At 37.5% G+C, this 27,718-nt stretch overlaps 2 protein-coding genes across 2 annotated transcripts in view; one reads left to right on the top strand and one right to left on the bottom strand.

Moving 5' to 3' along the window:
* The window catches only part of osbpl8 (oxysterol binding protein-like 8), a 190,159-nt gene extending 184,838 nt beyond the window's left edge, over positions 1-5,321 (bottom strand). Inside the window, exon 1 of the mRNA XM_055225662.1 lies at positions 5,035-5,321. The gene's annotated coding sequence lies outside the window, so the exon portion shown is untranslated. The remainder of the gene's footprint in view (positions 1-5,034) is intronic.
* A 2,811-nt stretch (positions 5,322-8,132) lies between these two features.
* Positions 8,133-27,718, top strand: part of zdhhc17 (zinc finger DHHC-type palmitoyltransferase 17) — a 58,571-nt gene continuing 38,985 nt past the window's right edge. Inside the window, exons 1-3 of the mRNA XM_033976287.2 lie at positions 8,133-8,207; positions 25,329-25,432; positions 25,902-26,024. Coding sequence (XP_033832178.1) covers positions 8,145-8,207; positions 25,329-25,432; positions 25,902-26,024 — 290 coding nt within the window. The 5' untranslated portion in view covers positions 8,133-8,144. The remainder of the gene's footprint in view (positions 8,208-25,328; positions 25,433-25,901; positions 26,025-27,718) is intronic.

Here is a 27,718-nt window from a genome sequence, read left to right as displayed (position 1 = left end):
TGGCAACAGACAATTTTTGCAATAAAGTATAATACTGAAACTGCTTTATGCCACTTACACAATAATAAAATGCAGGATAATCCAGTAACCCATTTTCAAATAGAAAGTATCATTAAAAGCCCTGAGCTGCAACAGATAAATAACAGAATAACGTAATATTTAGCCATGAGTCGCTTACTCAACTCTCTACTGCTTAAATATTATTGTATTCCAACTAGAAAAACAAAAATCTTAACATACAGTGAGGCAAATAAGTATTTGAACACCCTGTGATTTTGCAAGTTCACCCACTTAGAAACCATGGAGGGGTCTGAAATTTTCATCTTAGGTGCATGTCCACTGTGAGAGATATAATCTAAAAAAAAAAAAACCCTGGAAATCACATGTATGATTTTTAAAATAATTTATTTGTATGTTACTGCTGCAAATACGTTTTTGAACACCTGTCTATCAGCTAGAATTCTGACCCTCAAAGACCTATTAGTCCACCTTTAAAAAGTCCACCTCCACTCCACTTATTATCCTAAATTAGAAGCACCTGTTTGAGGTTGTTAGCTGCATAAAGACACCTGTCCGGCCCATACAATCAGTAAGACTCCAACTAATAACACGGCCAAGACCAAAGAACTGTCAAAATGCACAAGAGACAAAATTGTAGATCTCCACAAGGCTGGAAAGGGCTACAGGGCAATTGCCAAGCAGCTTGGTGAAAAAAGATCCACTGCTGGAGCAATTATTAGAAAATGGAAGAAGCTAAACATGACTGTCAGTCTCCCTCAGACTGGGGCTCCATGCAAGATCTCACCTCAAGGGGTCTCAATGCCATCCCTACTGTGAAGCATGGGGGTGGAAACATCATGCTTTGGGGGTGTTTTTCTGCACATGGGACAGGACAACTGCACTGTATTAAGGAGAGGATGACCAGGGCCATGTATTCCGAGATTTTGGGGAACAATCTTCTTCCCTCAGTTAGAGCATTGAAGATGGGTCATGGCTGGGTCTTCCAACATGACAACAACCTGAGGCACACAGCCAGGATAACCAAGGAGAGGCTCCGTAAGAAGCATATCAAGAATCTGGAGTGGCCTAGCCAGTCTCCAGACCTAAACCCAATAGAAAATCTTTGGAGGGAGCTCAAACTCTGTGTTTCTCAGCGACAGCTCAAAAACCTGACTGATCTAGAGAAGATCTGTGTGGAGGAGTGGGCCAAAATCCCTCCTGCAGTGTGTGCAAACCTGGTGAAAAACTACAGGAAAAGTTTGACCTCTGTAATTGCAAACAAAGGCTCCTGTACCAAATATAACATTGATTTTCTCAGGTGTTTAAATCAAAATAGTCATAAACTAATTTAGTAATCAAATAATTGTTTTCTGAATACAAATTCCACAACATGTCATGTGCTGAGAGAAGAGGTTTTGTGACTCAAAATGACCTCAAAATAGCACAAAAAAATAGCGAAATAGAATTACTGCTAAATTTGATTACCGAAATAATTATAAATGGATGCCATAAAATTGTATCAACTAAGTATCAGCTTGTTTTGTTAATCTGCAAGTTCATTACTGAAGTATTAGCTTGCAGTTTAGAGAGAGGAGGGCTAAGACTAAAATAGTGACTTTTGGCTAGTTCTCGATCCATGAACATCTCTGGAAAAGGCATGAAATAGTTCTTTTCAGGGTAAAAAGCAGCAGAATTTCATGTCTACATTGTCCACAGAACAAAACTACCTTATAAACAAGTCACATTTTCATCCCAGTAGATTCAGTTTTAATGCAGAAGTCAGCAGGGAGTTAAAGGGTATAACTCAGCAATTCATATTCAAATGGAATAGTTTTAAAGCATCACAATACAGCACCTCGTATCAATAGGCCTATTGGCAAGAAGTCTGTGACAATATATATTGTCATATTGATATTTTTAATACAGTCCTACTTTTTGCTGTTAAATGTATGATGTATCTATTTATTGAACAAAAACTACTCAAACTAAACCAGCAGTAAAACTGGGCAATCTGCCAACCAAACAAAACAAAGACAAATCAAACAGGAAATTGACTAAACAGAACTAAATCACATTTAAATTCAGCCTACTACAATCAGCAGTGTTATACATCAAGTACAGAGATTAGTGTGATAATAATGACAGTAGGGGTGTCACGATACTAAAATTTTAAAGTTGATTTGGATACTAAGGAATAGACTTGATACTCAATACTAATTCCAATAGTATGATGATAATAAAAAGCACTCTTTATTTCGACAATAGAATGTGATTTTCAACATTAAATGGTACTACCTTCTTTTATATTACCACGTGGCCTTATATCTGTGTTATCCCTCAGTCGCCCAGGTAGGCTCCAAAGTGGTCCAAGGGCATATACTAGTGGTCTTATACATGTTCTGATACAGCTCAAGATCATTCTAAAAGCTATTCAGAAAAGGTTAATTTCTGTCCTGTGAATGTGACTTTTTTAGTATCGATACCTGCAAAATGAGTATGTAGTTTCTATACTAGTTCGATTAGTACCTGTTTATCGATACTTTTGACAACTCTAAATGCAACAAGAACCTGACCATTTTGTAATTTATTTTTTATAACAGGGCCAGCTGCTCAAAACATCACCCATATACAAGATATCTCATGATATCAAAACACCAGACAATATCGCAGTCACAATGAAACATATATAGTGTAATGTAATAGATTACAGTAGACTAGATTTTACAGAAAAGTGTTCATTAACATTTGTTACACTAATTATCACGTCAGTCCGGCCCTCTGCCACTGCCTGGATTTGAATATGACCCTCAAGGAAAAAATAACTGCCCCACCCAAGAATTTAGGAATAGGTCCCAGACAGGAGGGGATGAAAACAATCATAAGGGATACCAAAATAGCCTGTACCAAAAATACTGTAAAATGTGATCCAACAAATGACCGAAAAAGATAATCTACTTTCCCATCAGCCAGCAGTCATTCCATCAAAATCAATTATGAAGGACATTTAAAATCAGAACAATAAAATCAGTATTTACAATAAAATAAACCATATAAGCAAAAAGGAAAAAAGATGTCAAGGTATCCTCTCTACCTGGGGTCAAATGCCAAAGATTTTGAACAGGGATTTAAATTGCTTTTATAAGTGGTTGTGCCATCCTAATGTGCAAAGCAGGGTTGTCAAAAGCATCGGAAATCAGATACTAATTGATACTAAAACTAGTACTGAAGCTAGATACTCATTTGAGCAGATTTCAATACTAAAAAAGTCACATTCATAGGACAGAAATAAACCTTTCCTGAAAAGCTTTAGAATGATTTTGAGCAGTATCAGAACAAGTGTAAGACCACATACGTAGACTAGTATACCCCCATGGACCACTATAGAACCAACCTGGACTGAGGGATTACACAGACAAAAGGCCACAGGATAATATAAAAGAATGTATTACCATTTAAAGTTGAAAATCGCATTCTATTGTTTAGTTTTTATTATTATTGTGGTATTGGAATCGGCATTGAGTATTGAGTCTATTACTCAGTATCAAAATAGAGTTTGACATTTTAGTACTGTGACAACACTAGCAAAGAAAAAGTACTCAAGACAAATACTGGTCCTGAAAAATAATTGTTCCATTTATCATATATTCAACAATAAGATGAAAATAGAAAAGAAAGTACTATTATTTAATGTTGAGACTGACATTCTATTGTCTATGTTCTTTTCTTTGTGGTGTCGGAATTGGTATTGAGCATCATGTTTATTCCTTATTATCAAAATTGAGTGTGAAATTTTGGTATAGTGACAGTAATACTGCACAGTACATATTACAGTCCCGCAACAGAAAAGGTCTAGCACAATGAATACTTGTTATACTTCTCTCAAAATTCAACAATTCTGCAAATAATATAATTAGATTTGACTTGAGACTACTTTGATTTTACTGCCCAGTATAGGACACACCTAGCAGCATTTTTGAAATAAAAAAGGGAAACACTAATAAAATAACTCTTTTACACAATTGACCTTTGACAATGAATTGAGATCATTTGCTTTCTATTTGTAAAAGCAACAGAATGTAAGGTATGAACTTATCAAAGAGGCAAATTGAGTTCAGTGCATTAATAGACAAAATACGCATTCATTTAGCAGGATGGTTAGGAGTACTGCCATCATTATGACAAATAGTACGGTTGTCAAAAGCAACGAAATTCAGATACCACTTAATACTAAAACTAGTACTGAAACTAGATACTCACTTGAACAAGTATTGATATTTAAAAAGTCTCAGGACAGTAATGAACCTTTCATGAATAGCTTTAGAATGATCTTGAGCCGTATCAGAAAGGTATAAGACCACATAAACTAGTATGCGCCCATTGACCACTATGGAGTCTACCTGGACAACTGAGGGATTACAAAGACAAGATATAATATAAAATAAAGTTCAATTATCTGATGTTGAAAATTACATTATAATGTAGGAATAAAGAATGTTTTTAATCATCATTGTGGAATTGGTATTGAGTGTCAAGTTTATTCCTTATCAAAATCAAGTTTAAAATGTTAGTATTATGCCAACATTAACAAACTGCCTAGTATCTTAGGCCCTGCACATTTCACAGCATATGATCTTGGCGGATACACAGTATTCCATGCAATCACACCCAGAAAACATAAAATCTGCATTGCAATTATCAATTTGCAAAACAGCTCAACGTGATTCAAGTGTAAACAAACCACCACTTCTACATAACCTCCAACAGAACAACTTGTTAGCAATGAATACCGCTTTAACAACAAGTAGAAAATATGACAAACTCTAGTTAATACATCACCATTTAGCAGATGCTTAACACAGATCCAGATGTGGCAGAAGGAAAGTGCCGAGATGTCGCAGGTTCTGTCAGTTATTACATAATAATTATTGAAGTCAATGCTATCGAGAAAATTAAATTTTCTTACAAAATTTGCCTCTATGTGTGATTGATCAAATAGCGTATTATGTTATGCTAGTGCGTCGTGTTCGGTCTTACCTTTTAATAATTGCAGTACGGAGGTTGTTTGTGTGGCTAAACCCAGGAAGAAGCCGTGAATCTCCAGCCCCTGTCAGTGACGGGTTGTTGGCTGCTGCTAGCTGTTAGCATTCAACCTTTATTTTTAGCTTTAGCCTCTAGCTTCATTCGTTCGTTTTTCGTTCAAATAGCGGCATTAACGTGGTGATTTAAAGGGTGCAGTTTAAAAAGTGGCGCTGAAACTCAAAGATGACTGCTCCGTGGCTAAAGCTGGGGGCTACAGTGAAGTGCAGGAGGTACACGGAGCCTGACCCGCCTGCACGCCTCTCACACAGGGAGGGAAAAGCGGAAAAAGTGGAGGTGGAGCAATTCCGGTCAAGGATTTCAAATTAAAAGCATTTCCAACATTGACGATTTAAATGTAAAGCGCACGGATCTATAATAAGAACTCATATTAAAGATTTTATTATACTTCCATGGTAAACAGGTCCTGTTAGGATAGGTAGAGCTGCACCACATGAGCAAAGTATATTTATATTTATTTGACAAAGAGATGAGAGTTTACAAATGTGTCCTTCTAGTAAAAATAGGCCTGTGTGAGCCTTTAAAAAGATTTCCAGTAAAGGACTTTTTCATTTTTATGTGTCTTGGACAATATCTTTAAGTTTTTGGAAAATATTGCATGCATAGACTGTCTATGATTACATAATATTCATTCATTTATGGGATGGCTCATATATAATTACGCTGAATGGATGGCTATGATATAGGATTTATGATCTGATTTTACCTGTTGTTTTGTTTTTGTTTGTAGGCAGCACGGTGGCTGAGTGGCAACACTCATGCCTCACAGCAAGAAGGTTTGGTTCGATCCCCGAGTCGTCCAGGCCTTTCTGTGTGGAGTTTTTTATGTTTCTCCCCGTGTCTGGATGGGTTTCCTCCGGGTACTCCGGTTTCCCCCATCTACCAAAACATGAACGTCCTTCGAGACAACTGGTGTTGTGATTTTGGGCGTTACAAAAATACAATGAATTGAATTGAAAATGAATGATAAAATATGATATATAAGGATGAGTCTACATTTGTTTGGGATTACAATAACACCAATTTGGATGAAAAACATGAAAAACAACAGAAACGTCATGTTGTTACATTATTTATTTGGCAGTTTTTGTATTTTTTTCACCATCATTTAACAAGGTTTTTTTTTTTTTTTTTTTTAATCCTCCATACATATTTCAGTAATAGAGGACAAACCAATCCACTGCATGGGATAGATAGGCTTCATTGTGCCTTGATGCTGACATCCCGACCAATATTTTCTTGCTTTTCTTTCAATTCACGAATATATTTCCCTCGGAATATTTTCGTGAACAAATGTTTCTTCTGCATTACCAAAGAAATATGCTAAAATATTCAGTTTAAACTTCAAAATCAGCATTATTTAAAAAGAACAGAAAATGAAACTGACTTTAGAAACGTGGAAAAGCGCAACAGCCTACACGCGCTGGTGAACAGTGACATCTAGTGGTTTGATATGGCTCCACTTTTGTGATTCAAAATGGACAAGGGTGTTCTGGTACATCATGTAATTTTCCTTTCTCGGGAACAAAGACGTGGGCACGGGTCTTCTCAAATATTAATGCAAAACTTTGTCACAGCACACAACGAATGTAATGCTGGGCTAGTGCACACAGGCTAAATTATGCAAATTACATAGACTATAGTCTATATAATTATTCTAGTCCTATAAGTAGATCAGGGTCAATGATACAGTTACTAAATAATGCAATTACCTAGAGGTAATTTAGTTGTTTTTTTTTTGTTTGTTTGTTGTTTTTTTGTTTGTTATTTTACTGAAATCCGATAAAATTTAGATTTTAAATATAGCAAATAGAAAATAAAATAAGTATAAATTCCCTCCTTATTTCTATATTTCAACTGCAGCACAAAATCTTTTATACCAGCAAGTTTGTTAAGGCAGGCAAGCATTGATTTCCCATTTTTCCCATTTTACTTAGTCTAGGCTTTTGTGCTGTTGCAGGCTTATAACTCTTTCTTCTTACACAATGCTGTTTATCAATGCAAAAACAAAAGTTTAATGTAATTTATAACTAAACTTCAAAGTCAGCATTACCTGAAATCTGAAATATTTTACAGGGGGATAAGAAACAATCTCATTTGTAAACATGTATGCTCCAGTCATAGCCTATTAGACATTTGTTCAATATTTAATCGAACAAAACTCCAGATTTCAAAACTCATCATGGCACTACACAGTTTAACAAGAGAACAAGCTACTTCAACAAGCCTATGCAATCAGGACTTTACTGCCAACCATGCATTTCACAATAATAGTTCAATTAAATTAATTTTTGTGAAGCAGCAGTCGCCTCTTAGGGCTGAACAAAATCATTGATTTAACCAAAAGAAAGTTACAAAATCTAATAGACATTGGTCAAAACAGATTAACCAACATTTATAGAAAACAAGCAAATGGAGGACTGTTGAACCCTTCTTCTTGGCAAGGAAAAACAGTGGGAAAACGTTAGGATCATGTGATAGCGATAAACAGTTAAAAACCAAGTATTATATCTTTTAAATGGGAAAAAGTCCTCAATATAACAAAAGTCCTAGCAGATAACAAGAAGTACTAAACTGCAGTACGTTTTTTAATGTATTTTTGATTTATGGACTGTGCTATTATATTAGATCGTTTTAAATGTGCTATATAAATAAACTTTGAATTATTGAATGATGTTAATGGCAGCATAGATGATGCTAGTGGCAGTATGAAGTTACTACCATTGTTATTCCTTAGGTCTATGTAACAACTGATGTATAAATAATGCAGTTATATAGATTAATATTTATGATTTATCCTATTGGCAGGTGTCACATTGTTTACACATCAGTAATAACAACATGTAGGTTAATCCTGGGCGTGTGCTGCTGATTACAATGTTGATTAATTGCTTCTGGCCTCTTCTCCTCTCCTCTTTCCACCTCCTCTCCACCTCTCCATCTCGCCATCCTTTTTCCTCCTCTCCTCCTCTATGGTCCTCCGTTTGTTGTGTCCCCCCTCCACAGCTTCTTGTTTCCCACGATGCTTTGCGCACTTCAACACCAAGATGGCTGACGCTATGGAGGAATATGAGAAAGAAGCTGGCTGCGTCCCCATTCTCCATCCTGAGGTAAACCCGTGCGCTTTTACGCATGTTAGCATTTGGCTAAACATATTGAAACCGCGAAATCCTAAAATATTCACCCATGTTTGTGTCATTTTTGTGCGTTTTGGTTCAGTCTCCCGATGCCCCCTGCAAAACCAGCGGTGGGGGGTGGCTTGGAGCTAACGATGCTAAACCTGCAACAAACGCTAGCTTCCTTATACTGGATGGTGACTTATGTAAATCACTTAGCAGATATTTTACTAACAGTTAAGCCATATCGCTCTTTCTCGTGTATTTAATGCTCAAATAGGCTTTTAAGTTGCACGATTACGCGTGGGTGTGCGTAAAGTGGATAGTGGGTAATCCCATACTGATGCGACATTAGCACGCAGGCTAAAGTGCTGCAAGGTTTAGCTGCTGTGATGTTGTTGGTGTCAAATGGAAAATGCAAGATATTATAAATGGATTGAGATTTATTATAAACCACAGTTCCAAATTATTATTTTTTTGTGGCCAAGGAACATTGCAGGTTATAAACGTTACCTGCACTAAAGTACGTAGTATTTGGACTAGCTTGTGCAGTGACAATCAATGAATCAACATGATCAAATAGGCTAACGCAAAGGTCGTCAGCCTTGTAATGAAATAAGGCAGTTTAACCCCATTGTCTGAGTGAAAGAATATGCTACAATTATCATTATCAGTGTTACTGAAACTTTGATTATGTAATTATAACGTAAACGTGATGTCAAAAGTTTTAGGCATTTCTTTGTACCTTGCAGTGAATCGAACTGTCACTACATCGCTGTTATAGGCTCATTGTATTTCAGTTTAATTCATTTACACTGTGATTCTTCTTTGCTAATAGATGATTTAATATAATAATGGAAGTTCTTTTATAACTCCTCAAAGTCTCACGTGTCATTGTGAAAGTGAATGCACTTATCAAAGGTCAGTTAATTATAGGCCATGGTTGTCAACACATGCACCTGTATCCTTTAGCAAGCCTCTCTAGGGTTGTCAGAAGTTGAAAATCAGATACTAATTGATATTAAAACAGAACGAGTATACGACCACATAGACTAATATACGCCCCTGGGCCACTGAGGAACCTACCTGGACGACTGAGGGATTACACAGATAAAAGGCCACATGATAATATAAATTAAAGTACTACCATTTAAAGTTGCATTCTGTTGTTTCGTTTTTTTTAATTATCATTGTGGTATCGGAACCAATATTGAGTATCGAGTCTATTCCTCATGACCAAAATAGAATTTGACATTTTAGTATTGTGATTACAGTAGGAGAGAAAAAGTACCCACGACAAATACTGTTCCCCAAAAAGAATTGTTCCATCTTTCATATATCCAACAGTAAGATGGTATAGTAATTATCATGAGAGGCTTAGTCTTAGTTGAGTAAATGATTGTCTGTCAATATGTTTTAGCTATTTCAGCCTTATGACACTATCTATATTGTCCTCCTGGTGGTATCCATAGTTACAGATACAAACAGTGAAGTGTCTTTCCCAATGAACTTCTGTTTGCCTGGATTTTACCACATTGACAATAAACAGTGTGGATGAATGTCTTCTAGTGGATTGCAAAGTGGATCTTATACAAATGCTTATTTTTGCATTAAGACAATATAGTACATTCGAATTTTGCATGTTATATTAAAATCATGTATCTGTTATATAAAACCCTGCATTGCTTGATTTGTTTACTAGAATTACTACTCCCCCTTGGTATGCACCCGAAGTACACACCCAAAGTTCTCACCTGAAGTACTTATCTGGGCTTTTAAGCAAAAAAAATAGGTTTGTTCTGATATGAATAATGCATGTAATGGCAATGTTGTTGGTAATTGAATATGTGACTGCTTGGGGTAAACCACAAAAGAGTTTAAAACCATACTTTAATGACCTTTGGTAACATGGAATCTGAAAACATCTGTGGCTTTAAATGATCCCATTAGCCAATATTTCTATTCTAATCCCTTTGTCCATGTAAATTTGACAGTAACAGGATTCTAGCTTGAGTCTTTTTTGTTGTTGTTGTTGTACATTTGGTTAAAAATATAATAATTTTAGATTATTTAAAACTTGCATAAGTGAACCAAAACGACAGGTGTATTTAGAACTTTAGCATTAATTGTTGGCTAATTTTGATTGAGTTTGATTTTATGCCAAAAAGTAAAAATTGGTCCTCTGAATTTGGCTCAGTTAAAAGTAGGCCTGTCACAAACAATTTTGTGATAACAAATTTTGAAGAACGAAATATTGCTCTATAGATGCAGTGTGATAAATGATTATACTGAAACACATTTAGAGTAGAATAATCCCAGTAAAACACTTTTAAATAGACAGTATCATTAAAAGGCCTGAGCTGCAATATATAAACAGCTGAATTAAGCAATAATTAGCCACAGAAGTTACTATTTCAACCCTCTGCATCTCAAATCTTATTGTATTTAAACCAAAATAACAAAAATCTACCTAATTTTGCAAAGAAAAATTACCCAGGATAAATATTGAATCATAATTCAATATAGTAATTATTGTGACAGGCCTAGAGGGGACAGTAAACAATGATATTGTTTATCATGATAAAAAAAGGTCAACAATGATTGTTTATGTTAGATTTGACATAACAGTGAGAATCGCCAACAAAGATAATTGCCATTATATCACCAAAATGTGCAGAACAAACCTAATTCTCCATAATGTTATCTGCTAGAGTATAGTTGTTTTCACAAAGTACAGCTATATAACACTTGTTTAAATATGGAACTTATTAATAATATTAAAAAATTGTAATTATTCATATCCAGAATATGTTTAAACTGTCAGCAACTTATGGTGTCATTTATTGCAATAATTTTGGTCATGATAATTGTGACACCAAATTTCAATATCATTCCATGCATGGTTGAAATCATAATGTATGTGACAAATATAAAATACATTCTTTGATTCATTTACTTATTAAAGTTATCTGACTATAAAAAAACTGCTCATAATGGTTTTTAATATCTCTGGGAAACATGTATTGGGTAACATTTTATTGTATTTTACTGCTTATGTTAATGAACTGTTAGCCTTACAATGCAGTTGTAATGAAATATGTATTTTTAATGAGTGTTGTATTGCTGCCCAGGAACAGCAGATGGAAAGTAGCAGTAGCTAAATCTAGTACAAATCATCTTTTCTTTTGTAAGATTACCACATTTGTACCTGGTCCCTCACAAATAAAGAATCAGGGCAGCGTAAAGGATATCTGTACACTGTAAAAATGAAAGCCTAAAACATATATATATATATATATATATATATATATATATATATATATATATATATATATATATATATATATATATATTCGTTTGTTTGTTTTTTCTTTACTTGAATCAGTATTAAGTCCTTATTTTCAACACATTTGGAGAAAGAGGAAGTGGTGTCTTAATGACTGTAATGGCCATCTGTCTTTTTGTTTGAATGAGACTCTCAGCCCTGGCTCGTCCGACGCCTGCTGTGGATTGATTGGTTTAGAACTTGGGTAATTTGGGGACAGAATCTATTGGAAAATAATATTAGACAGGCAGGTAAGTGGTTCCATTATTTTTGAGTTTATTGCTTTGTGAATTCAAAGTTGCAGTTCAAAGGTCAAACTGTCCCATGTGTATTCAGTAGGCCTGTCACGATAATCACTATATCGATTTATCTTTCAATATATGGAACAATATTTTTTGGGGGGGTCAGTAAATTTTTTTTAAACAATATTGTAGATTTTTGTGGTTTAAATCTGCTCTTGGTTTATCGTGTCAGTGGCATTAATTAGTTTCAGTATTATCTTTTATCATCTATATTTACTTCAGCAATGCGCTGAACTTCAAAATTTGTTACAGGCCTAGTATTTAGGATTATAGATTGACAATGGTATCAACGGCAGTGCAAACAACTGAAATGCGATCAAATTATTTCAAATGGTCAGTGATCATCTTGTGGTTTGATGCAGAGTTTAGACACTGGAGGAATAAATTAAAATTTTAAAACTATTGTTTTAGATTTTTATGTCTTGTTTATGTTAATATTGAAGGTATTTATTTGTTTTAAAGGGTAAATGTATTCATGTATATTTTAATTGCAATGTTTCCAATATGATGTTCCAATGTTTTCTGATATGAACTAAAGATGGACTGAGATCAGGCCAATATTTGCCCTTTTTAGCATATTGTTTTTTGTTTTGTTTTTTTGCCTTAAATCTCCAGCACTGGCCAATATTTTGTTTTGGCTCATTTGCAGCCTAAAACCATCCATAAAGCTTTATTTGAATGCTTAAGTGTGAAGAGGTTATCTGCAAAAAATGTCACTACACAACTCTCTTGCATAGTGACATTGTGGTAAAACAGAGCTGTGTACTGAGTTTGTACTAAATTTCAGAATTTGTGGAAAATTCGGCCCAAAAATATCGGCAGAGTTTATTAGCCAGCAGTTGCTCTGTATTCGCTGTATCAGCCTTGACAAAAAATCCATATCGGCCAATCCCTAATATTAACCAAAGCAATACTTAATTACTTATTTGAGATGGTGCACATATGAATTGAGCATGGCATTAGATTAGATTGAAGACCACACGTTCTAATCTGTCTGTCCTGGCTGTAATTCTGCGCTAACCATCTATCCAATATAACCAATCTTTACAACATGACTGTAAAGGCCAAAAAGCATTCATGGGAGTGCATTTTAAATTGCTATTTATTGCTATTCATGTGTTGTGTTGTTGTGTTATGAGTTGTACTGAACTCAGATGTGTTTCTCTTCACACTGTTAAACTGTGAAACTGGATCATTACTCAGACTCTTCACTAGTCTCTGAATGAGCCATCCAAATGTTAAGCTCTGCTTCTCCTGCTCTCATAACATTTTTAAATTACCGTAAATTTTGGACTATAAGCCGCGACGTTTTTTCCACGCTCTGAACCCTGCGGCCTATACAGCAGTGCGGCTTATTTATAGAATTTTACTGGATAACGGCCCATGGGGGGCGCTCTCTAGCTGTAAATGTAAAAGTGAGACAGACGTGGGGAAAGATTCTGCTCTGAAGAATTCACAAGTTTTGATTTTGAACGATCATTTTGCTCATCATGAAATGGATATGATGCAGTTTTTAAGATAAAGAAGGAAATAGAGCAGGGGTCGGCAACCTTTAACACGCAAAGAGCCATTTGGACCCACTTTCCACGTAAAATAAAACACTGGGAGCCGCAAATACTTTTTGATATCTAAAATGAAGATAACACTGTGTATTATAATAATAATGTAATGGAATAATGTAGGTTTCATTTTCACGGACAAGCCTTCTACACGTGGCAGATAATAAATATGGCAAAAAATAAATTAAGTGCATAAAAAAATACAACTCACCAAACCGCTGCATCAGTGTGAGCTCTGCGCTGATTATGTGATTATGTCTACTCTGCTCCGCAGTTTCTTAAAAAAAAAAAAAAAACTCTAAAGGCGTATCGTTTAATCCCAGGTGCTTATTCTCCATGTGCCAAAGCAGTTTTGAAGGTTTCATTGCCTCATTTGCTTTTCCCGCATGTTACACAGAGCGGACTCTGCGCATGAGTCACCTGTAGCGACAAACCCAGATTTTAAGTAGGCATTGTCTGTTAAATTGATCTTTCTTTTTCTTGGAGGTCGTAGTCTCCTCTTCTGGCTCCTCTGTTGTCCTTTTCCCCTTTGTTTAAAGCTCTCCAAAGACTTTTGTTTTGGCTCATTTTCACTCGCTTGTGGCTCTACTTTTGGGCGACGTGTCTGATGTGTAATATGTGATACGTCATCGCGGAGACAAGAGCAGATAATAAACTTGTTACTACATCAAATAGTTTTCTGTGGCGATTTCCAGCAGGATTTTCATGATACATCTACGGACGAGCTTATTAGTGTGTCATTAGGGACGGGCGAAAGTTGCTCCTGACCCCTGTGCGCACAGCGTCTGAAAATCAGGGCTCTTTACGCAGGACAGTGAGCTGTGTCTGTGAGACGTGAGCGGTGTTTGTTTTGAACATTGTTCCGCGAGTGTGGCGCTTATTTTGAGCAACGAAAAATAAGAATATATAATTTTATTTTAAGATCATAATAATCTTCCAATTTAAAATACAATAAAAAAGAGCTAACACAAATAAAATACACTTCAATTAAATACTTAAAATTTATTTTCCCAAGCCACGCAGAGCTGAATAAGGCTGAAAGAGGCGCATGCGGCTCGCCGACCCCTGACATAGAGCCACTGCACATAAGCTCGGCATCAATGAATCCAACTTGGTCAATGTAAAAAGACGACAAAAGTTTTCAGAGGAAATAAAAGCAGATTTTCCGTGTTGGTGCAGCTTTATTTTCTAAACCTGCAGGTGTGTTCATCCCGTGTTGATGTCGTGTTGGTGCCAATTTTCAGGCAGGTGTCGGTGCACCGTCTTTCTGTGTAAATATCTCATGTTACAATATGAAAACCTGCGGCTTATATTCAGGTGCGGCTTATATATGGACAAAATTGATTTTCTTTTAAAATTTAGCTGGTGTGGCTTATATTGAGGTGCGCTCTGTAGTCCGAAATTTACGGTATTTCACCTATCAATTTGATTACAATTAAAATTATGCAAAAAAAAACCCAAAAAGCTTTTAAGTAAAAAACATTCCTAAATTTGATAAGCTTGTGATCATGCATGGTTAGTATTAGCATTTTGACATTTAAAAATATGAAAAAAGTCAAATGTTAAATCATTTGGAAAGTAGTGATTAGAATATGTTGTCATTCTAATCATAACAAATGTCTTTCTACAGGTCTGGCCTCTGGTCCAAACCATGTTTTTACTGAAAGAGGATATAGAGACCCCACCATTAAAGTTATACCTGCTAAATATTAATGATTAGAAATAACTAAATTTGTATTGTAATTACATTTTATGAATCACACAACTGATTAGAAGTAACTAAGAGCATACTTGTTGGTAAATGTAAATGAGACAGATGCATTTCAACTTTATTTATTTATTTTTTTATTTACTAACTGGGATTTTCCACACTAGCTTTGAGTTTCTGAATTTTAACTACATGCCCCTGCCTGCTGTGCTGGTGGTCATTCCTGGACATATGTGTCTACAGACAGAAAGATTTTTCTATATCTATAGCACACCTGAATATAGGCCGCACCAGCTAAATTTGAAAAGGAAATACATTTTGAACATGTATAGGCTGCACTTGAATATAAGCTGCATGTTACAAATATGTTGTAACATGAGATATTTACATGGAAAGATGGCACATGGAGGTTTTTTTGATTAATTTAAGACACGATTTTTTCAAACTTCCTGAAAATTGTCAGTATGACACCAAACACCATTAGCACCAGATGAACATACCTGCATGTTTAGAAAATAAAATGGCACCAACACGGGCCATCTGCTTTTATTTCCTCTTTTGTCTTTTTACATTGACTAAGTTCTTCCCGTTGCTGCCTCGAACATCGCACCATTAATTCATTAATGTCAAACTTGCATTCAGTGGCTCTATTTCCTTCTTTGATGGCCAGATCCATTGCCTTTAACTTAAAAGCTGCATCATATGCATTTCTTTGTGAGTTTTCCATGATGAGGGTATGTGCATGATGCTTAAAATGACAGTTAAATATCAAAACTATTCTTTAGCTCATAATCTTTCCCCACTTCTGTCTCACTTTTGCGTTTACTGCTAGAGAGTGCCCTCCAGTGGCTGCGGGGGAAAAAGTAGAGGCTTATAGTCTGAAGTTTATGGTAATTTTATTTTCTTCACAAATCCATGGCACAAAAAATTCAGTGGTCCTGGTTTAGTGCTGGCTTAGACTTGGTGTGACCCTGGATAAGTTTTAGTATGGTGAGAAAAAAAATCCAAAGTTATTATGTTTATGGATTTTGAGCATCCTAATTATTCACCATGATGAAAATAAAATAATCATGAAGCATCAGTCTACAAATTGTTCCCTGCATTTTCCTTACTACTAGGGATTGACCAGAATGTTTCTTTTCATGGCGGATACTGATTGTGTAGAAACTGGAGCAATCGATGGCCAATACGCTCTGCCAATATTTTTGGGATGATGTATAGGGTCGATTTAGAACATTTCTACCCAAGTTGTATGATTTGAAATGGCAACAAACTTATCTATGAATTTATTTCACTGCAAACCCATCAGAGAGCGGTGTAATAATTCGAGCAGTGCCAGCTTCACATTAAAGTGTTCAAATTAAGTTAAGGGTCTCTCCTTTTGTCAGGTGGTTAACTGAAACAACATATAAGCCCATGTTGAAGATTTAAAGTTGATAGCTAAAAAGTACAAGTATTGACCTATCTCTACTTACTACCCTGTGCCCTCTCTACCTCTGCCTGTAGTTGTCCTATCTGCCCCTCCACCATGTTACTGGTGCATTCAACATGAGGCTGTGCTGTGGTCCAGGTCAGTCTCAGGAGAGTGGGGACATTGATTTTGGACAGAGTGGTCTGTTTGAGATGAACAGATGGCCTCTTTGACATCTTAGACTCAGACCCTTATTCCCTAAGGAGCAAACAGTGGAAGCATGAGAGAAAGAGGATTGACTGATGGTAGTCGCATACTCGATACAGATTCCGATGATGATTAAAAACACTTTTTCTTTACGGCCTAAAGTTTAGGCAATAGAATGTGATTTTTCAATATTAAATGGTAGTACTTTCTTTTATATTACCATGCAGTCTTAGACCTGTGTAATCCCACTGTCGCCCAGGTAGTTTCCATGGTGTCCATAGGCCTATACTAGTCTATGTGGTCCTATACTTTTTCTGATACAACTCAAGAACTTTCTAAAGCTATTCAGGAAAGGTTCATTTCCGTCCTATGAATGTGATTTTTTTTTTCTTAGTATTGATACCTGCTCAAATGAGTATCAAGTTTTGATGCTAGTTTCAGTATTGACTAGTTAGATTTTTTAAAAATATTTTTGACAACCATGCACAAATAAGATAAGCTTTTATACAATATCCATCTGTATGCCTCATCAGTGCAAAACATGTACATTCTATTAGTTCTAAAACACATCATATTGTTCGGAATATTGCAACATGATCTGTGCATGCCTCCTTTTTAAATTGTTCATCATAATTCAGTAACAGCAGCTTGTTCCATTGGCTTCAGTTGTGTAAAATCCTGGCTTCATTCTGCATTCTCTTCAGCAGCTTTACTCAGACATGTCTCTCTAAACTCTGTGTAGTCTCCAACTCTGTTGTGAAGCAGTTTTTTGTCCCACAGGGCTTCCCTTAAACCCAGACTAGCCACCAGCACTTTTAACACTATGTCTGTTTCAGTCTTTGGACTCTGTTGGCATGGAGCAAAGAAAGGGGGGATGCGAAAAATGAAACTGAAACATGTTAATACATTTTGGTGAATATCGCATTGTCAAAACAATAAAAGGTCACATGATTATCTAAATATGTTATGTTGGATGTTGTGAATGATAATAAGGTCTATTGTTTGGATGGTTTGTAAAGATTTACTATGGTTTATTTGCACAACAGAAAGAGAGGTCATGGAGTGAGTTGGCTGCAGTGGCTGGACAGTTTGGATGAAAAAGCAGTTTACTAGCACTTCTCTGTTCATAGTTTTTGCATGAGATCCTTACAGTTTTAAGAGATTTTACCTGCGCCTTGCTATGTCCATTTTTAATCCATGAATCTACACTTCAACCAATAATGTATTTAGTTGATTGCCACCCCAACAATAATCACTGTCAATTGATTGAACATCAGAGATAAGATAACCTTTTATTTGTCCTATTTTAATAGATTTCAGACCAAGGTTTAGGCTGTGTCTGAATGTCTCCTCTAACCCCTAACCCCTCGGTCACTACACAGTCCCGCACTCCTTAGTGGAATTTATATTGCACTCATTCACAGAGCGATTCGACTCACTACTTTTGGGTCATGTGACTCTGGTGTCTGGGTAAAAAAAAGTCTAAAGACTAGACAGATTCGACTGGCACAAGTATTTATGGACTAATAATAATCACACAAGTTTTGTAAAGCTGAATCTGATTTCATTCAGTCGTGTTGTGTCCAATTAAACACCCGCTGTGGCACTGTTAGTTTTTGAACTCCAGCAATGCATCATGATCTACACTGCCGGGCCAAAAAGTCACCACCTGGATTTAACTAAGCAAATGCGTACGAGCCTGCTCCAGTTGGTCAGGTCTAGGTTCAGCAACAGTATGTGCTCAAAGAATGAGGTCAGCTGACTACCTGTATGTACTGAATGACCAGGTTATTCCATCAATTAATTTTTTCTTCCCTGATGGCATGGGCATATTCCAAGATGACAATGCCAGGAATCATCGGGCTCAAATTGTGAAAGAGTGGTAGAGTGGTAGTGGTAAGATAGCTGATCATTTTCACATATGGGTTGGCATAATAAATATTAAATTTCATCATTTCCGTCAACGAAGATTTGCGTCATAGCCTGCGACACACATTTCAGCGCGGTGCCAGGCAGGTGGCTGTTGTAAACAAACCGGCAGGTGTGTTGTGGACCATGGATCCCAAAGAGAAAAAGAGAAAGATAGCCGATGAGAACAGAGGATTTAAGGAAGAATGGCCCAAATCATTTGCTTTTGTTGCCAACGCGGAAGGATTGCATGTATGTTTGCTTTGTAATGAGAAGTTGTCAAATAACAAAAAGAGTAATTTGGAAAGACATTTCCAGGGAAGGCATGCTACACTTACAGCCGACCACCCAGTTGGGAGTGAGAGAAAAAGTGTAATTGCAGTACTTAGAGGAGCACAAAGATAGATTTAAGAAGTGGATTGCATCTCCAAACTCCACTACTGCTGCAAGTTTTGTTGCAACTGGAGAGATAATAAAATGTGGAAATACCGATGGCGATTACATGAAGGATTCATTCATCAAAATATCAGAGCACCTATTTTCAGACTTCAAAAACAAAACCAAGATAATACAGAATATGAAAGAAGCCTCTTTCCGCAAAGATGGTGAAAGAAAGGGCCATTAAAATGGCAGGCGACATCACCAATCGGCAAGTCAAGGACATTAATTCAGCTTCAGCGTGCTCAATTGCCTGTGATGAATCGTGTGATGTGATCGATACCGAACAGACAGCGCTGCTGTGCAGGTATGTGAACTCTGATGGGTCTCAAGAAGAAATGATCACATTTTATTTCCATGGAAAGGTCTGAATTTACACGAGGCCCATTATGCACATTACATTCAGTTTTTTTGTTGTTTTTTTTTTGAATCCTCAAAATAAAAATGACACACATAATCTGATTTCTTTACTGTATTTGATATAATTTAATCAATGCAACAAAACATAATAATATATTAATATTGTAATGAAAGTTACGTGGTGTGTCATTCTCTCCACGATGTGCCGCAGGGAAAATAAACATTTAATCATGAATACTCATTATGTATCTGTACCCTACTTAGTCATTTTGATAGTAAGCTAATATAGCTAATATACACTCAGCCTGTGTTGCCTTCATATAAGGCTTATATAAGGCTTTTGATTTTTTGTGGCTCCAGACAGATTTGTTTTGTCTTTTTTGGTCCAATATGGCTCTTTGAACCTTTTGGGTTGCCGACCCCTGTCCTATACAATGGGGAAATTTCAGAATATATGAGGTGTCTGGACTCTTGAGGCTTGAACCTGCTACTGTGTGTTCTTTACCACTACACCATACTGTACATTTGTGATCTATACTACGGTGTTGAGATTATTTTAAATGCATTCTATCATCCTTCCCTGTCTGTTCTCTTGTTTATGGGGTGTGGCTGTAGTTTTGATGGAGGCTAACTGTGCCGTTTTTATGGAGTGTAATTGAATGATGGCAATAGCATAGGCCCATGTGATTGGTTGATTAGATTCTCTAGCTGCAGAAGTCTGTAAACACAATGCTGTTTGTTTTTTCTGCTCTAGACAAAGACAATATTAAACCATGAGAGGTGCAGTACAACATGATGTTATGGACCCAAGAGGAAATTGTATGAGAAAATGAGCTGCAGCTACTACAAATATGCCAGAGGGGGAAAGGCAAAACATGCAATATATTATTATTACGATAGCAATGCAAAAGCCTTATTTTGCATACATTGTTTTTACATAGTTGTGATAATTGTATTGTATAACTATTCAAATCTAGTTTTAGTTTTAGTATTAATATCTAATTTTCAATACTTTTGACAACCGTACTTTGCATTACTCTTTGCTATGTGCTATGGAAGTCAAACTAAAAGAAGTGTGTTATAAGGAACACAAATGTGAAAACCTTGTTCACTATTTGAATTTTATCACATACCATGTAAAAGGTGTGTTATATAACGTTGAACGTTCTTGCAGTTAAATCAGATTTGTAATTTGAATGGACACGATTAGCAAATTGCAAAGGCTGCAATTTTTGAAGCCCAATTTCCTCCACAAACAACAAATTTTCCTGTATCATTTTACCTATAAACGGCTAACCCTGAAGTTTAAATCGGTACAAACATGTTCTAAACTAAGAATTCATTCTCTATCAGTTCATCTGGATGTGTTTTAACTTTTGAACAGAATCCTGTTATTAAAACATAAATTGCAAATCCAATCTCATTGTTTTTCCAAATTGTGCAGCCTTACAGAGCAATAACAACTTCATGGAGACAAGCAGGTCACTTGTCCAACTATTAAGTAGCATAGTGCACAATATATCACCAACTTTGTTGTCTTAAAGAGATACAGTTAAACTCAGAAGTTTGCATACACTGTATAGAAAGACACATATCCTTTTTTTGGTCACTGTCCGACATGAAATTGGACTAAACTTTTTCTGTTTTAGGTCAATTAGGATTACTAAAATTATTTCTATTTGTTAAATGCCAGAATAACGAGAAGGATTTTTAAGACAATTTTTCATTACTTTCTTCAAAGTCAGAAGTTTAAATGCATCCTGATTGCATTTAAACAATTTGGGAAAACTCAGATGATGATGTCATGTCTTAGGAAGCTTTTGATAGGTTTATTGGCAACATTTGAGTTAGAGACACACCTGTGGATGTTTTTGAAGGTACACCTGAAACGCACTGTTTCTTCGTGTAACATCATGGAAAAGTCAGACGAAATCAGCCAAGAATTGTGGACTTGCACAAGTCTGTCTCATTCTTGGGTGCAATTTCCAGATGTCTGTGCCATGTTCATCTGTCCAAACAGTTATACACAAGTATAAACACCATGGAAATCTACAGCCATCATACTGCTCGGTCAAGAGATGGGTTCTGTGTCCCGGAGATGAATGTGGTTTGGTCAGAAATGTGCATATCAATACAAGAACAAAAGCAAAAGGCCTGGTGAAGATGCTGGCTGAAGCTGGTAAGAGTGTGTCATTATCCACAATGAAACAAGCACTGTACCAACATGGCCTGAAAGGCCACTCTGCCATAAAAAAGTCATTACTCCAAAAGAAACATAAAAAGACCAGATAACAGTTTGCAAATGGAAGGGTGGAAGTTTTGGAGACATGGCCTGTGGTCTGATGAAACTAAAATGTAACAGTTTGGCCATAATGAGCATTGGTATGTTTGGAGGAAAAGGGGGGAAACTTGCAAGCCCGAGAACACCATCCTGACTAGGGCTGGGTATCACCAAGAAGTTGCCGATACGATATGTACCTCAATACACAGGCCACGATACGATACGTATCTCGATACGGTGCATTTTCAATACAATTCGATACGATACATTTCAAATTGATACGATACGATTCAGAAAAAAATAAAGGCCTTCAGCCTCTTACTTTAATGATCAACCCCATTTCCCCCCCCAAAAAACATTAAATGGTGCATTTATCTTCCATTTATTGAAGATTAAATATAATAAAGTGCTTTTTGATGAATGCATGTTTCTAAGTAGAACAATACATAGAGCCTCAAAAAAGTGCTCAGCTGCATCATCATCCATAGCTTATACGAGTTCAACAATTAAACAAAGGCACATGCAGTTTGACTGATCTAAAGGATCTCACAATGTACCTATTAAATCACAGCTGTGATTCTAAAACCAAATGCTGCATTTATAGTTACACATAGAACATTCATTAAACCTAGAATAATGCTGATTTGGTTAACTTCACAAGTAACATTAGTAGCCCTGAGAAGGTTGCTTATCAGCAAACTTAACCAAACAACCACAACAACAGAAAGCTATTTCTTAAAGATTTTTGTTTAGAAACAGAATTTGGTCAACATGATCTGAGCTGAGTGCACTTCTCTGAGTAGTGACAATGTCTCCTGCTGCCGAGAATACGCACTCAGAGGTGACACTGGTCCCTGGGATGCACAGGTACATTTTTGCAAGCTGTGACATGAGTGGATATTTATTCTGATGCTCTTTCCACAAACTAAGTGGATTTCCCTCTGAAAGGGACAAGGCTGGTGCCTCCTTGTACCTTGTCACCTCTTCTTCTGCATGGTCCTGTGTGGTTCTTTGTCTCGCAGCAGTACCTGCACAGTAGGTTGGACCAAGTAAATCAGCCAAACTGTACATGTCCTTTGTTCGCTTGGGTGGTGGGCCAGCAGCACAGTTTTCTTTCTTAACTTCTTCAGAATCATCTTGCTCCACAGGCATCACCTCAGTCACGATCTCCAGATCAACCTCTTTCTATATTATAAAGCAAATTACATGTTTGTGTTAAGTTTGTGTTCATAAACTTTAAAGACAAATAAGTTAAAACATCTATAGTCATCTGACTGAAAGCTATACCCACTTGTGGGTTCCTAATTTAAGTCAAAACACCTTCTAGTTTGAATTTAAAATCAGCTATGAATTTAATGTACACTATTTAATATTTAACTTTGTACTTTACAATGTGATATGTGATTAATATTTTATTTATTTGTGAAACAACAAATTAACATACCTGAAATGAGTCATGAATTCTTCCAGCCTCTGCAATGACTCTCATGTAGATTTCATCTTGATGGTCAGGAAGGAAGGGCAAAGCTTTGAATCGTGGATCCAGTGCCGAGCATAAATACAGTCTCTTTATGTTGATCCTTGTACCTCTTGCTCAGATCCTCACAAATGGCTGCTTTGATTTCTTTCACCAAGGTGGAATCAGATGGACTCTCTTGTAAATCATGGATGAGCTGAGCATGAAGTGGTGCAACAATTGATTGTGTTGGTGTATTTTCCTTGGACATCACTAGTGTTGCTACCTTCATGGGCTTCATGGCATCCACAATATCCTCTGCAGCCGTTATGTCTGACTCACTTAGGGTGCATACTTCTTTCTCTGTCTTTCTCACCTCACTTGACAAAAGAGCAGCTGATATGGCTGGTTGCTGCTCAAGAAATCGTTGGAGCATGTCGTGCGCACTGTTCCACCTGGTCACAGCATCAACGATCAGTTTGTGCTCTGGCAACTGCAGCAGCTTTTGCTTCTGGCGGAGTACGTAGCTAGCTGTTTTGCTGCGCCTGAAAAAGTTTGAAATGTGTCTCGCACGACTACAGGCAGTTTCAAAGCACGCTGTGATGCCAGGTTGAGTGTATGGGCAAACCACTTAAAATGCAACATGCCAGTGAGCTCCACCGCAATGCTCATATTAGCGGCGTTGTCCGTCACAATAGCCGGGTCTTTGCCAGCAATGTCCCATTCCTGAAGAGCCGCGCTGAGTAGCTCTGCAATGTTAGTCCCTGTGTGACTTTCATGCATGGCTCTAGTTTGTAAAACGTTGGAAATTAGCTCCCAGTGTTCGTTGATAAAATGGCTTGTAATGGTTACATACGGTTCCGTAGCACGGGACGTCCAGCCATCACAAGTAAGGGCCACTCTTGGTGCTGCAGTTAGACTGGTTTTAACGGCATCTTTCACCCTCTGATACATTCGCGGGACCGCTACCTCCGTCAAATGTTGGATGTGGGAATCACATAGCGTTGATCTAAATCATAAGACGAAATCCTGGGTTCTCCACGACACTGTATGGACAGAGACCTTGGCAGATATAATGCACAATAGTGTCTGTAATCTTAAGTGCACACGGAGAGTTGGATGCTAGTCTGCTTATGTGACTCTCCAAAGTGCGTTGTTTTGGGTCCAGGGATGGTGTCGCTGCAGGTGAGCTCTGAGGTTGGTCGTATTACCTGAATATTTGATAGCCGTTTGGCAATGCGTACAGATAGCGCTGGTTTTGTCCATTCCGCTTCCCCTCTCTCGGGCTTTAAAACCAAAATGCGCCCATACGTCTGCCTTTAGGGAGGAAGGCGGTTGAAACATTTTTTCTGACATTTTCGGTTCTCTTGCACGCTTCTCGCATCTCTTCACTAGTAAAGAGTAAAGATGTGGCAGCGCAGCTATACTGCCTCCTAACGTCCGGGGGGAATATCGATACTAGAAAACGGAGAAGCGATACTGTATCGATTTTAATAATATCGATATATATCGGTGTATCAATTTTTTTTTAGCACACCCCTAATCCTGTTGTCGGGTTGTTTTGCTGCAAGAGGGAAGATTATATGGAAATACTAAAGCAACATCTCAAGACAGTAGCCAGGAAGTTAAAGCTTGGGCACAAATGGGTCTTCCAAATGGACAATGATCCAAAGCATACTGCCAAACTGGTTACTTGTGGACGTGGGTCAAAATGTTTGACCCAAGTCATACAGTTTAAAGGCAATGGTATCAAATACTAATATCAAATACTAAAATACTTCTGACTTTGAAAAGGTAATGAAAAAATGTCTAAACGAATCCTTCTCTCTCATTACTCTGGCATTTAGCAAATAGAAATAACTTTGGTAATCCTAATTGACATAAAACAGGTAAAGTTTAGTTTAATTTCATGTCAGATAGTGAGGGAAAAAAGCATATGCATCTTTTTATATAGTGTATGTAAACTTTTGGCTTCAACTGTAACTTCATTATCATTTGTTAATTCCACCTGTCACTCAAGGTTGACCAACAGGAGTGCATGGGTCTGTCTGTGTTTGAGCATAGAAGCAGCGATGAACAAAAACACTGAATTACCATAGAACCATCTCTCACCTGAAACTGAAGTTGTAATGGTTTCATTGTTTTGTCTCTGTGCTGTAGGAGATCAAGCCCCAACCCCACTATAACCACGGTTACAGCGAGACTACGAGCCGCAAGAACCACGTGGACGACTACAGCACGTGGGACATTGTCAAGGCGACGCAGTGAGTGCAGGAAAATATATAACATGTAACTCTAGTATATTTTCAATCAGTTAAACTGCAAAAAGATCTGATTTAATTAGATTGGCGGTCCCGCCCATGTACTCTCACATATCACCACTAGATGCTATGTATATTATTGCTGTCTCTGTGCCAGCTTTGACAACTGACAGAAGACCAGAGAGCACAGGGGAGCCGGGAGGGGTGGGGGGATGGGGGCATGGGGGGGGGGGGATTGACAGGTCTCACATCTGCCCTGTAATGGTAAAAAGCAAATAAACTTACAGATGGTAGCTTCAAAAACTAAAAAAAAAGGTAGCTGTAATTTTAATAAGATGGTATTTATACACTAGTGTGGATCCCGTTAAATCCTTTTTGTACTGTGCTGCTTCAGGTATGGGATCTTCGAGTGCTGCAGTTTATTTGTCCATATGTGTATTGTCTTTGTTTTCCTAACCCTCTGTGGTTGCAGATATGGGATCTTCGAGCGCTGTAGGGACCTGGTGGAGGCAGGGTTTGATGTGCGACAGCCCGACAAAGAAAACGTCACACTACTGCACTGGGCAGCCATCAACAACAGGATAGACCTCGTCAAGTGAGTTCCTGTCCCACATGTTAAACTGGACCTGACCAGAGCAGCCAATTTAACTCGGCATTACCTTAGGAAAATGCTCAACCTTAGAATCAGTCGTCTGCATTTTTTTTATTGATAACTTGAAGTTTAAAATGGAAAGCTTAAAAAGCAGGATAGCCACTTCAGTCTCAGAAGAAATAGCTCAGAGGATTAACCATTTCATAGCCATAGGGCAGCTAAAATGACACAAGGAAACCAAAGAATGGCACATAAGGAAGTTTATGCAACTCCAAAAACAACCTAATCACAGAGATCAGAGAGACGGGAGGAAAGGCCATCCTGTGACCAGGGAATACTGGGTGAAAAACCTGTCCGACTATGAGCTCACCCAGACAGAGAAAGTGGTACTTTCCAAAGGACTGACTACATTACAGCAGCAGAAACTGCCATTAGAAACGATAAGCTTACAAAGACTGAAGCTGGTGACCTTACACTGAAAATAACAGCCGCACTGAGCAGTGCCAAACCTCCTCCCTCCAAAATAACATCAGAGGAAAGGAAGGCTCTCACTGCTCTAAAAAAGGACCACAGTGTCAACATCTTGCCAGCTGACAAAGGGAGATTCACCATGATCCTGAACTCGGCTGATTATGAGGCTAAGGTGAACAGCTTCATCAGTGACATTGCCAGCTATGAATTGCTGAAACGAGACCCTACTAGTGTGTACAAGGATAAAATCATAGATGCTTACAGAAGCTAGAGAAGGAAGAAGTCATTGATAGATGGCTGTTTTACAGACTCTATCCTGGTGTCTCCATTCCGTGCATTTATGGTCTCCCAAAAATCCAGAAAGGAGGAGTACCCCCTCAGACCCATTGTATGTAGCACAGACTCCATCACATAAAATGTGGCCAAACATCTGAAGACCATTCTGGCTCCTCTGGTGCACAACATGGAGCACCATATTGAGAACAAAACAGAATTTGTGAGCAGTCAAGCTTCTCCAATTTGATTCAGATGAGACCATACTTTCATTTGATGTGACCTCGATTTTCACATGTATTCTCACATCAATAAGGGTGGATGCAGCCAAGAGGAGACTACTGCAGGATACTAAACTAAAAGAGAGAACTAAACTGTCATCTGGCCAAATCTGCAAACTCCTGGAAATTTGTTTAAATACCACATATTTCCAGTTTGGAGGAACTTCTATAGGAAAATCCACAGCTGTGCCATGGGCTCATCGGTCTCTCTTATTATGGCTAACTTATACATGGAACAATTTGAAGAGGAGGCATTGGCCTCATTTCCAGGCGATACGGGGATGACAACTGGACTAAAATCTAAATTCAAGATCTGGAGCCCTTTACTGCACATATTAATGCTGTGGATCCAAACATCAAGATCACACTGGAAGAGGCCAAGGAGAACAAACTGGCCTTCTTAGATTGTGCAGTAACTATAGGAGAGGACCAGGGACCAGGAGGTTGAAATCTTCAGGAAACCCACACACACTGACCAATACCTGCAGTTTGATTCACACCATCCACTGCAGCACAAACTGAGTTATCCATACACTACAACACAGAGCTCAAGCGGTGCCCACAAACACGGAGGGAAAAGTGAAGGAGGAACTACACGTGGAGAAAGGCCTCTCTGCTTGTGCTTAGCCAAAGTGGGCCTTCAATAGATCTAAGAGAGCTAAAAAACAGGAC

The sequence above is a fragment of the Periophthalmus magnuspinnatus genome, chromosome 12 (genome assembly GCF_009829125.3).
Source record: "Periophthalmus magnuspinnatus isolate fPerMag1 chromosome 12, fPerMag1.2.pri, whole genome shotgun sequence".
In the NCBI taxonomy this organism is placed as follows: Eukaryota; Metazoa; Chordata; class Actinopteri; order Gobiiformes; family Gobiidae; genus Periophthalmus; species Periophthalmus magnuspinnatus.
Note: the sequence above shows the minus strand (reverse complement) of the source record. Positions and strands in the feature narration are given on the sequence as shown.